At 44.0% G+C, this 12,569-nt stretch overlaps 1 protein-coding gene and 1 long non-coding RNA gene across 2 annotated transcripts in view; one reads left to right on the top strand and one right to left on the bottom strand.

Annotated features, from left to right (window-relative positions):
• The window catches only part of RFX8 (regulatory factor X8), an 85,775-nt gene extending 74,615 nt beyond the window's left edge, over positions 1-11,160 (top strand). The window contains 3 exon segments of the mRNA XM_027767521.1: positions 1-14; positions 16-201; positions 10,956-11,160. The exon segment at positions 1-14 is cut by the window's left edge and continues 138 nt beyond it. Coding sequence (XP_027623322.1) covers positions 1-14; positions 16-201; positions 10,956-11,132 — 377 coding nt within the window. The 3' untranslated portion in view covers positions 11,133-11,160.
• Positions 1-11,762, bottom strand: part of LOC102491583 (uncharacterized) — a 15,375-nt gene extending 3,613 nt beyond the window's left edge. Inside the window, exons 1-2 of the long non-coding RNA XR_337119.2 lie at positions 11,607-11,762; positions 10,410-10,486 (exon numbers count right to left, since the gene is read on the bottom strand). This is a non-coding gene — a long non-coding RNA (uncharacterized LOC102491583). The remainder of the gene's footprint in view (positions 1-10,409; positions 10,487-11,606) is intronic.
• Positions 11,763-12,569: the final 807 nt, after the last annotated feature.

Genomic DNA, 12,569 nt, shown 5'->3' with positions numbered 1-12,569 from the left:
GCTGCCCAGTCTCTGCAGCCAGACCAGGCCCTTTTCCAACCTCCGGATTCTTCACCAACCCAGGAGGAGTACGTGAGCCCAAGTGTGGAGCCCCCTTGGGTGACGCTGAACCACGCGGGCCACAGCCAATGCCCTGTGGGTGTGAGTGACCTGGTGCTCAGTGTCCTGGGCTTCCTGGTGGACACTGCCACGGGCAATAAGGTAAAGACACCAGGGCCCCGCTTCTCCATGGTTGTTTCAGGGGAAATAAGAACTGAAAGGAGCTTAGGAACCCCATAAAGATCTCATTGTCCACATCACAATGAAGAATTCCAGGGACCAGCAGTTAGCATAATGGCTATGTTGCTAGACTCCCATGTAGTCGACCGTGGTTCAAGTCCTGGACCCGGTGGCTTAAATTCATGCTGGGCACGTGTGCGTGCATGCCCAAGATCCCGAGAGGAGAGTGGAGGAGAAGGGATTGTGGCATGGCCATCCTCCCTGGGGGGTGATTTCTTGCTTTCTGTCTCTCTGTCTCTCTGTCTTTCTGGCGAGCGCACGTGCCCTATAGCAAAAAACTCTCAAAAAAAAAAAAAAAAAAGAATTCCAGAATCATCTTTGCTTCAGGTGATTTGCCAGGGGCAGTTATGACACCTGTCCTGTCAGTCGCTGGCAGGCTCAGGCTTATAGTGTTATAGTGTGCTGGCATGATTAGCAGTGTAGGCTTTTTGGGTGCCCTCGGTCTTGCCTTTCCAAATTTGCCTGGCATGGTCGGACTGACTGAGCCACAGAGCACCACTCACCGCTGAAGTAATGCCATGCACTGAAAATGCCTCCAACACTCAAACATTAAATAGTCTGAATAGAAAGGATCTTGAAAAGTTGAATCGGGTACAACTGAAAAAAATAACAAATAGGGGTGTAGTGGTAGCACAGTGGTAAAACAGGACGCTCCGCAAGGCCAACTCATATGGGAGGTTCCAGCTTCATGAGTGTGTTGCACACACATGTGCCAGGGTCTTGGCTGACTGAAGCTAAGGGTAGGTGATGGATCAAGACTGTGTTTGGGAGAACCAGAAGGAGGTGCAGTGGTTAAGATGCTGGACTCCCACTTGGCCAAAACTGGTTCGAGTCCCAGACCTGGGGGCTTGCTCTTTTGCTTTCCTTCTGTCTCTCTCTCTCTCTCTCTGGTGAACACATGTGCTCTATAGAAAAATTTTAAATAATATTAATTAATAAAAATAAATAATCCTTAAAAGTAGAAAAAAAAAAAAAAAAAAAAGACCCTGTTGGGGATGCTGGCACTCTCTCACTCTCTCTCGCTCATGGAAGAAATAAACTTTTTTTAAAAAAAGGAAACATTTTTTAAAAGATATAAAAATAAGAATTGCTTTTCTGTAACACCCAGCCAATAGTTTTTAAATACATCAGCTTGAAGCAGTGCAATCCTGTTGAGTATCTGTTCTTAGCAGTGTCTTATGATGGATGGAGAAACCGAGACGCTGCGTGACTTGCACAGACTCACAGCACAAGTGAGTACGAGGAGATGACGGTTCAGAGAGTGCAGCCCCGGCCTTCCTGGTCTCAAGTTCATTCTTACTCCACAGCGCAACTCAGAAGGCGGTCCATGCCTGAGCGGATCGGGATACAGGTTGGAGAGGTCAAAGAGGCTTTGAAGGCCAAGAAGAGAAACTAGACTTGTGTAGAAAGCAACGGAAACTTTTCCATTGAGAGAGGGATGACTTATTTAAATAAATAAATAAATAAATAAATACAAATAGTGACCGCACAGGATTAGCAGATGGCACAATGGACTCCCACGGAGTCCACCATGGTTTGAATCCTGGATCCAGCAACTTAAAACATTCTGTGTGTGTGTGCATGTGTGCCCCAAATCCAGGAAGGGATCATACAACCCCTTCTCGCTTTTCTGTCTACTCTGTCTCTCTAGCAAGCACATGTAACCTACCACAAAAATCTCTCTTAAAAAAAAAAAAAGGTGACCACAATTGTCTTAGTACTAATTTCTAAAACTTGTATGGGGGAAGGACCTTCAAAAATTTAATAGAAAATGTATACTATGAAAAAAACTACTGGGTCCTTGGAAAAGTCATGATGTATTTTTATATAGAAAAACATACATAAATACGTCATGACTTTTCTGATGATCCAATATTTTTGCACCAAAATTAATTCATACATCAATTATATTTTCCATGAACTTTTTGAAGTCCCCTCATATACATATTTGATGTTCAGTCATTGTAGTCTTCCTTTTGTACTCACAAGTTCTCCTTTTGAATAAATGAGTCACATCCCGGATCCGGTGGTTTAGACTCACTCTGGGCGTGTGTGCATGCATGCCCAAGATCCCAAGAGGAGAATGGAGGAGAAGGGATTGCGGCGTGGCCATCCCCCCGGGGGGTGATTTCTTGCTTTCTATCTCTGTCTCTCTCTGTCTGTCTGGAGAGCAAACACGCCCTACAGCAAAAACCTCTCCCAAAAAAAAGTCACACTTGGTAGGAGACTAATGGAAGCAAAAGCATTGCCCTTGGGGTTCCCAGTGGTCGTGGCCATGAGAATAAGGCACACCCTGAAAGTGCTCCTACCTTGTGGTTGTCAAAATAAGTCAGAACCTTCCAGGAATCTTTTTTCCTAAACCAAAACCCCTACTCCGAGTTCTCCAGCTGCAGAGATCGGGTATGAACCGTGGTTGAGCTCTGCTTAGCGGATGCGCCATGTTGGAGAAAACGATAGGAGCAGAAATGCAGCTCTCCAGTGTGCAGATTCACTCGGCCTGCCTGTATGTGGTCACTGCCTTTTCATTTGAAGTAGTAGATTCCAGGACCAGCAGATGGCGTAGTGGTTATGTTGTTGGCCTTTCACATGGCGGTTCCAGTCCTAGACCTGGTGGATTCAAACTCACATGGCACGTGTGCATGCGTGCCCAAGATCCCAGGAGAAGAATGGAGGAGAAGGGATTGTGGTATGGCCTTCTCCCCGGGTAGTGATTTCTCACATATTCTGTCTCTCTGTCTCTCCAACAAGTGCACACACCCCATAGCAAAAATCTCTCCAATAAAAGAGAAGGAAATAGCAAATTCAAATATCTAGCTACACTGGATGCTCCCTACGCATTAGAATAAGATGAATTTCTGCAGATGAAAAATTCACTTCCATATGGTGAAGCAGACTGCATCAGTGAGGTGTGAAATACTGACCCCAAATTTGGGACCACACGTGCAGATGGGAGCTGAGCCTGTGTAGAAGGGGAACAGCTGGGGACAGTGAAGGAGCCAATAAGGAGCCTGTGTTTTAGGGCTGCTGCGGAAAGAAGGCCCAGAGAGGTTGGAAGCAGGGACTGCTTGACCAGGCTGTGCCCAGAATGACTCTCCCTGCGCCTTGACATTAAGGCCTGTGGCAGAGCCCTTCAAGGGCTGGCCAATGGTGAGTTCACTTGGGCAAGTGTCGGGGCATTCTGTGGAGCCCTGACAGTACCAGCTTTGGAGCTGGCCACAGCCTTAAGCTCCTGGTGCTCAGAGGCTGGAGTGAGAGGTCGGACTGCAACATGACCATCTGTTAAAGAAATCAGTCAGTGATCTTTTTAAAGCACGGTAAGGGAGACTTTATTCAAGACCAACTTAATAGACGTCACCAGGGTCTTGCAGTGGCAGAGAAAGATTGGACTCAACTCAGAAGACAGTACAGGAAGATGGAGTTCATAGCCAGGGACCAGGGCAGAACATCACTGAGAGGGGCATCATTGGTAGGGAGGATTCTGGTTAAACCGACCTAACAGGATTCTTGCTGAAAACAGGTCAGTCAGGTGATCAGACCTCACCTGGGGATCCTGATCAGATACTGAGGAAGAGGAAGGGCTGTCCCTGCTCACCTGACTTAGCTGGTTTCTTTACTGCAACTGGATCTTACAAGGAAGCACGCAGGCCAAAGAAGGCCCAAGGTCTGACTGGAGCTTGGACATAGAATCTTGGTCAAATTTTACATGCTCACTAGTCAGCAAAGTAATCGGTAGTTACCTGTTACCTCTCCAGCCATGGTTAGAAGGGGGTGGATCACGGACAATGATAGTATGCCCGTGCTGGGTTGGATGGAAAGCATCGTTTATTTTTTATTTTTTATTTTTTGAAGAGGTTTTTGCTATAGGGTGCGTGCGTTCTCCAGACAGGCAGAGAGAGACAGAGAGATAGAAAGCGAGAAATCACCCCCCAGGGGGGATGGTCACGCCACAATCCCTTCTCCTCCATTCTCCTCTCGGGATCTTGGGCACACATGCACATGCACCTGGTGTGAGTTTAAGCCACCGGGTCCGGGACTCGAACCGCGGTTGACTACGTGGGAGTCCAGCGACGTAGCCATTACGCTAACTGCTGGTCCCAGAAAGCATCATTTCATCCTAGTGAGATATGTCATCCTCGCCCCTTTTCACAGATAGCCTGACTGAGGTTTCAGAGGGGGTTGAGTAACTAACCCAAGGTCATCTCACGAATAATTGGGAGAGCAGGGGTTCATGCCCTAACGGATCTCCTTCTAAGACTGACCCCTTCTCAATGTCCTCTCTCTCCAGAGAATATTCTAGCATGTGCTTTCGTTCCAAAACTAGTAGTTTGAAAGTATATTATAAATATCTTCTGTTGGCTAGCCACAGAGGGCCAGTGCTCTGCAAAGCTGATACCATGTGGAAAGGTCCCAGGTTTGCATCCCGGGGTCTCCCTGTACACACCAGGCATGAACACACTTACCCATGTCCTGACTGAGACTGGGGACTGCGATATGGGAGCCCTAGTGAGGGTGCCCCCTCAACAAAATAAAGAAATAAACTCAAAAACGATCTTCAAGTCTGGTAAGTGGATAATCTGATATATAAATTCCTAAATTCTAATTCCGCCTCTTCTGCTCTCTCTCTTAGCTGAAAACCTTAAGCAAATTGCTTTGCTTGTATGTATAATAATATGCAATCCCATAGGGCAGTTAATAAAGTTTAAATAAGTTAACCATCGCAAAATTCTCAAGAATATTTCTTAGACTATAGTAAGCACTCTGTAACAACTTATCATTGCTGTTATGTCTCCAGCAAAGCCTCATAATCTGAGCACTCTCCCTCATGCTCCCCACCCATTGCCCTGGCCCATCTGCAGTTCATTGCAATGATGTTTGACCTGTATTTAATTAATGGGAGCCAAAGAGAAGATATTAAATACTTAATTGAACTACATAATAAAGCCATACTAGCAGATGAATGTCATAAACTGCAAGGTAGTATGCACCAGAGATTTTTTTTAAGAGTTATTTATTTAACCTTATTTATTTATTCTAATTTGACCTGAGAGGGACAAAGTGAGAGCAAGAGTGAGAGAGGACAGAGAGAGAGAGAGAAAGCAAGCCTCCAGGTCTGGAACTCGAACCATGGTTGGCCATGCAGAAGTCCAAAGCTCCCAACCACCACACCACCTGCCGGCCCCATAGTATGCATCAGAGATTAATTAAGCCTGCTTTTGTGGTTCATGCCTGCTGCATCGTTATTATGACTTAAACAATGGAAGACCAGAAAGTTACCTTTTCTGATTTTCCTTGCATTTCCATTATTCAGAACAAGAAGAGCACCCTCTCTGTGTCCTGGGACCTTTCCACATGGTATCAGTTTTCAGAGCACAGGCCCACTGTGGCTAGCCAACTGAAGACATTTATAATATACTTTCAAACCACCAGTTTTGGAACGAAAGCATATGCTAGAATATTTTCTGGAGAGAGAGGACATTGAGAAGGGGTCAGTCTTAGAAGGAGATCAGTTAGGGCACGAACCCCTGCTCTCCTAATTATCCGTGAGATAACCTCAGGTTAGTTACAGATGGAATGCAGAGAGGGTGCTCTTCCCACCTTCTTTCCTGTCCCTCTTCCTGTCCCATCTTTCTCATCTGCCCTGAGTTAACATCCATTCAGCTGCACATCCGTGGGATTCAGTCATGAGCAATTTAGCACTGCCCACACCTACAACGATTACTCAAGTCAGTATTTGGAATTGCTCTATCTATCACTCTTCTACATTCCTGGGATGTTAAAATAGTAAGATGCCCGGACCAGCAGTTGGCATAATGGCTATGTCGCTGGACTCCCATGCAGTGAACTGCAGTTCGATTCCTGAACCCAGTGGCTTAAACTCACGCCGGGCACGTGTGCATGCATGCCCAAGATCCCGAGAGGAGAATGGAGGAGAAGGGATTGCGGTATGGCCATCCCCCCGGCAGGGGGATTTCTCCCTTTTTGTCTCTCTTTCTCTCTCTGTCTTTCTGGTGAGCGTACATGCCCTACAGCAAAAATCTCTCTCAAAAAAAAAAAAAAAGTAAGATGCCAAGGCCCGTTTGAGAATGAAGTCACAGTGGCAGTGATATTCAATAAAGAGTATTATTTTTCAAGAACAAATGACACTGCTTTTACTTTAGGCCATACCCTCATAGATTAGAGCAGAGCAAAAATATTTTGAAAGTTAAGCAACTCTTCGGCTCTAGGGTGAAGGTAAAGACAATTTTTTGAAAAAGAAGAAAAGTATCTTTTCACTGGGTGGTGATGATCATTGCTGAATTTAGAGAGCGAGTAAGAAACGTTGTTTCATGAACCTTGCATTCAAAGTGCACATCTTTGTCTCCGAGAGGAGAACAGAGAAGAGATTATGTGGTGTCCGTCCCCCCAGGGGGTGATTTCTCCCTTTCTGTCTCTGTCTCTCCGGCAAGTACGTGTGCACTATAGCAAAAATCTCTTGAAAAAAAAGTGAGCATCTTTGTCAAAATATATCAGTTTATAGGGAATGTATTGATAAAATTAAACCAAGAAGGTGCGTTTCATTGGTTTAGGGGGAGGGTTGTTTTTTGTTTGTTCGTTTTCATTTGTTTTTAGGGCCTTTGCCATAGGGCTTGTCCACTCATGAGAGACAGAGAGAAAAAGTGAGAAGGAAAGTGAGAAATCACCCTACCACTCCACAATCCCTTCTCCTCCGTTCTCCTAGGATTTGGGGCACACACCTAGTATATTACATTTCTATTGGTTTTAAATCAACCAGTGACCAAGGATTTGAAAGGAGTTCAGGTTCCCTGGAGCTAAGGGGTGACTGGCAGAGTATCAGTTTCTCTGATGGGAAGACAGGCAGGGTAAGCTGGTGAGAGCTGAAGCTAAAGCAGAACCTGTGAATCTCTCAGATCTGTTGCTCCCTCAGTCACGTGGCAATCCAACCAATAGCAGATGATGGCTTTCACAGGTTTCCCCCAACAAATGGTAGACAAAGGGGTCTCGAAAAAATTCATGGAAAGGGACCATTATAAAACAAACAGGGACCAGCAGATAGCACAATGGTTACGTTGCTGGACTCCCATGCAGTTGAGTAGAGTTCTAGTCCCAGTTGAAAATTCAGGCCAGGAGAGATTGCAGAGTGGCCAACTCCATCCCCTGCCTCCACCCCCAGTGCTGAGTTCTTGTTTTCTGCCTATGTGTCTCTATCTCTCTGGTGAGTGCACACACCCTACAGCAAAAATCTCTCTTAAAAACAAAAAAACACCTAAATAGCAACTGAAAAACATTTTGCATTAGAGCTGGCCCTGCAGTGCAACAATTAGGTCCTGCATATAGAAAACTGGAACCCAGATTACGACCACCAAAGACCCTCTGCCCACACTTCATCCTCCTGCGTCCCAGATCTAGCCATGAGCCAGAGAATACAAGGGAACCCATGGAAATGTCAGATAGAAAATTTTAAAATATTTATAGTGCCAAAACTAACAGAGAGGCAGGAGAAGAGAGACAATGAACTCCAGAAGAAGCAGGAGAAAAGAGACATTGAGTTCCAGGAGGTGAGGAAGTTCTTCATTGAGCTGAAAGAGGAGATATATATTGTAAAAAAGAATCAAATGGAATTGTTAGAAATGAAGGCTCCAATACGAGAAATCAAAACTTCCCTTGAAAACATCAAAAGCAGGTTAGATCATGCAGAACAGTGAATCTCAGATGTGATGATAGAACCTCTGACCTAGAAAAATTCACCAAAAAGACTGAGGAAATAACCCCCCAAAATGAGACTAGCATACAAGTAATACTAGATACCATGAAATGCCCAAACATTTGGATCATTGGTATCCCAGAAGGTAAAAAAACTAATAAGATAGTCTATTCCATGAAATCCTGAAAGAAAACTTTCCAAACCTAGAGAGGCACTCAAATACCCAAGAAATATGAAGGACCCCACATGGAATCAACCCAAGATCTTCCCCCAGGCACATCATAGCCAGATTGACCAAAATCACAGACAGAGACAAGATACTACTGGCAAGAGTATACTACTGACTACTGTTAAGTTACTTTCAAAGGATATCCCATAAGACCTCTCATCAGAAACAATAGACAAGGAAAGAATGGGAAAATACATTCAAAGTGTTAAGTGAAAAACAATTTCAACCAAGAATACTATACCCAGCATGATTATCCTTCATATGGGGAAAAAAAAGACAAAAACATTCTCAGATACATAAAACCTGAAAGAATTTACCAACACCAGACCAGCTCTCCAAGAAGTGCTGAAGGGAGTGCTCTACCAGGAAAACTAAAGTCGGACACACAGAAATCAGAGTACAAGAAACAACCAAGAGAATGGCCAGCCTAATGGTAGGGACAAGTCCAGAGTTGAATGTTAACTTCCAGAGTGGAAAAATCAGACCACGGAAACACTGCAAATTCAATAGAAGAGAGATTAATTACTTGAGTCTGAACTAGTAAAATAGAATTTTTTTTTTTTTTTTTGGAGAGATTTTCACTGTAGGGCACGTGCGCTCGCCAGACAGACAGAGAGAGACATAGAGACAGAAAGCGAGAAATCACCCCCCAGGGGGGATGGTCACGCCGCAATCCCTTCTCCTCCATTCTCCTCTCGGGATCCTGGGCACGCACGCACACGCGCCCGGCGTGAGTTTTAAGCCACTGGGTCCAGGACACGAACCGCGGTCGACTACGTGGGAGTCCAGCGACATAGCCATTACGCTAACTGTTGGTTCCCTAAAATAGAATTTTTTGACACTAGACTAAAACATTTCTGATTTTCTTTGATGCTTTGATTTCCATATTTAAAGATTTTTGTCTTTTCTTGAACTGTTAATAGGTTCACCTACCTACTATTTGAACTAAATCCTAAGCTTTTTCCTGGCTTTAAGTTTTAAGCAAATTTCTCTTAACATTTTTTGATTTTGATCTATTAAAACTAAAAATGTTTTTTTCTTAAAATAAAAAAAAATTTAGGGAACCAGCAGTTAGCGTAATGGCTATCTTGCTGGACTCCCATGTAGTTGACCGCGGTTCGCGTCCCGGACCCGGTGGCTTAAAACTCACGCCGGGCGTGTGTGCGTACGAGCCAAGATCCCGAGAGGAGAATGGAGGAGAAGGGATTGTGGTGTGACCATCCCCCCTGGGGGGTGATTTCTCGCTTTCTGTCTCTCTGTCTCTCTCTGTCTGTCTGGCAAGCGCACGCACCCGGCAAAAACCTATAGCAAAAACCTCTCCAAAAAAAAAAAAATTAAAAAATACCTGTTAACACCTATTTAATGACTGCAGTAAGCTATGTAGCCCCTGCGAGGTGCTACTTTATAGTATGTTCACTTTACTCACTGAGGTTTATGCCTAAAGTCAGACATGCATTCATAAATATGAATATATCAGCTGTACTTGCTATTGAAAGTTTTAAAATTAATTAAGATCTTTAGTGAGTCAGTAAAATGTGAACAAAAAAGGCATGGAAAACAACCATACTTACCAGAGACAGTGTGTGTGTTCGGGGGAGAATTGGCAGAGGGTGAGAGGTAGAGAATCAAGGGTTGGGGGGAAGGCAAAATATTTAAGAAACAAGAAATAGAAAATTATTTGTTGGTAACATGTGTTGTAATATCCTTGACTGAGCCAATATACAATGTATTCTGGATGGAAAAACTCATTTTGTATACTGTATTGATGTATAGTGAATGACTGTAAATAAAGAAAAGGGAAAAAGGTAATTTAAAAAAAAAAGAACATAGGTTATAGACTATCACCTGTGACCCAAATATTATGAAGAACTTTACAATTTGAAATATATAAAAGTATAAAGCAATAAAAAAAAATGAAAAAAAAAAAGAAAGAAAGAAAACTGGGTCCCTTGTGGCCAATTACTGTTCAGATCCTGACCCGGCAAGTTGAAAAACATACCAGGCACACATGCCTGCCCCTAAGTCCCAGCAGGGTGGAGAACTAGAGAAGGGATTGTGGTGTAATCACACTCCGTTGTGGGGTGCTTTCGCCCCTTCTCTCTGTCTCTCTCTGAGAAGTGCATATGTCCTCTGGCAAAAAGAAATAAAACTTTTAAAAAGTTAGAAAAAAATGTTGCACCAAAATAAACCCATACTTACGTTGCATTTCCCACAAACTTTCGACATCCCCTCGGATTGGACAACAGGTGTGGGAAGTGAGCTGATGGCATCGGCTCCTGAGATGGGATTAGAGAACACTGGGATTAGAGTCCATCCAGAGGGCAGGAAGTAGGAGCTCAAGAGGCCCAGAGACCCTGGTGCCTTCCACAGGCTCCCCTGCATCCACAGTGGTCTACACTCTCTCCTGTCCAGAAAGGATGAGTGTGGGTCTGCGCTCACAAGGCTGGAGTGTGCTTCTTACAAACTGCAGGACCCACTTTTTTTCCTAAAGAGAGCCCACCTGTTCCCACTCCCCATGCCATTTCTTCTGCAGTATCCTCAGAGAGTGAGTCCCATGGAGCCCTCAGCAGACCTCAAGCATTTCCTTGAGAAATTTGGATCTCTTCCAGCAGAATAAATGTACAAAATTAGGTCCCAGGCTTGGGGCAAGGGCGCAGTAGAATTCAAATGGTGGTTTCTGCAGCATGGAACACTCTGACTTTCTCTCTCTTTTTTTTTTCCTTTTAAATATTTCCCTCCTCGAAGGTCATCCAGGTATTGCTGGAAGACAGGGCCACCGAAAGTGCTATCACATTCAGCCTTCCTATGGGACAAGAGGCCCTCGTAACTCTAAAAGATGGACAAGAATTTGTGATTCACATATCAGATGTGCCCCAAAGCTCTGAAAATATTTATTTCAGAGAAAGCAATGCTAAAATGTAAGATTATTTACTTGCATAGGTATGAGAAAACCGATAGGCTTGCATTCTTAAAAAATGTATTAAATCCTAGAGCTTTCATGTTCTTTGGAAAAAGATTGTATGTACGTAAGAGATGTAGTATTGTCTATTTTATGTGTGTAGGTATTCCAAAGAGTCCATTTTGATTAAATATATAAGCTTATTTTTAAAATATTTTTTTGTCCTCATTCTTTTCTTCGGGCACTTTCCAAGTATTTCTATTTTAGGACTTAACAGAAACGAAATTTGAGAAATCTCGTTGAGGGTAAAGACATGGTTAAATCTCCAGAGCGGGATAACAGAGATGGAAGAACACAAACTGGTACAGGCAGTAAGATGCCAAATGGTACTATGTTCCTCCCCTGGCAGTACTCTAATCGAAACAGAATTTGAAGAAAGATCCCCTCAGGCAGTGAGGAAAAGGAAAAACTTAATTTGATGCCAAGGTTATACTCACTCACTGGTCCACTAAATGTCTTTGGTTCACCATTCCCCTTCTTTCAAAGTGAGGTCAAATTTTGAATACAGTACCACCTGCAACAAATGATGATGTCCTACTCTGAATTACTTTTTATTTCTCTTTTTCTACCAAAATCCTAAACAACGTTGAGACTAAGAACAGATTATTGTTACACTAGAGTCATTGTTATGTCACCGATTGTGATAGTTAAAGGGAACTTAAGGGCCAGTTCTTAGGTTAGTGAGTAAGCCATCCAGATCCTACATGGCTAGCCATGAGGCTGAAGTCTCATCATGCCTGGCTTGAAAAACACACTGGGTGCACGTGTGTGCATACCCAAGCTCTCAGCAGGGTGGGGAAATGGGGAAGGAGATAGAGTGTGACCATGCCCCACTGGGGACTGCTTTCTCCCTCTTCCTCTCTCTCTGAAAAGCTCATGTACACTCTGAAAATTAAAAAATAAATAAATAAGGGACCAGCAGTTAGCGTAATGGCTATGTCGCTGGACTCCCATGTAGTCGACCACGGTTCAAGTTCCGGACCTGGTGTCTTAAACTCACGCCAGCTGCATGTGCGTGCGTGCCCAGGATCCCAAGAGGAGAATGGAGAAGGGATTACGATGTGACCATCCCCCCTGGGGGGTGATTTCTCGCTTTCTGTCTCTGTCTTTCTGGCGAACGCATGTGCCCTATAGCAAAGAAAACACCTTTTTAAAAAATTAGATAATTTTTAAAACTTTTCCTGTAGGGGCCCAGCAGGTGTTTAAAGTACTGGACTCCCACATGCTCACAGTTTGAGTCCCAGATCCGGTGGGTTGAAACCCATGCCAGGTGCATGCACATGTGTGCTCAAAATCCTAAGAGGAAAATGGAGGAAAAGGAATTGTGGCATGGCCATCCCTCCTGGGGAGTGATTTCCAACTTTCTATCTCTCTGTCTCTCTCTGTCTTTCCTGCGCGCT

This window comes from Tupaia chinensis, unplaced genomic scaffold (genome assembly GCF_000334495.1).
Source record: "Tupaia chinensis unplaced genomic scaffold, TupChi_1.0 Scaffold144276_1, whole genome shotgun sequence".
Lineage (NCBI taxonomy): Eukaryota > Metazoa > Chordata > Mammalia > Scandentia > Tupaiidae > Tupaia > Tupaia belangeri.
This window is presented reverse-complemented; position numbering and strand designations above follow the sequence as displayed.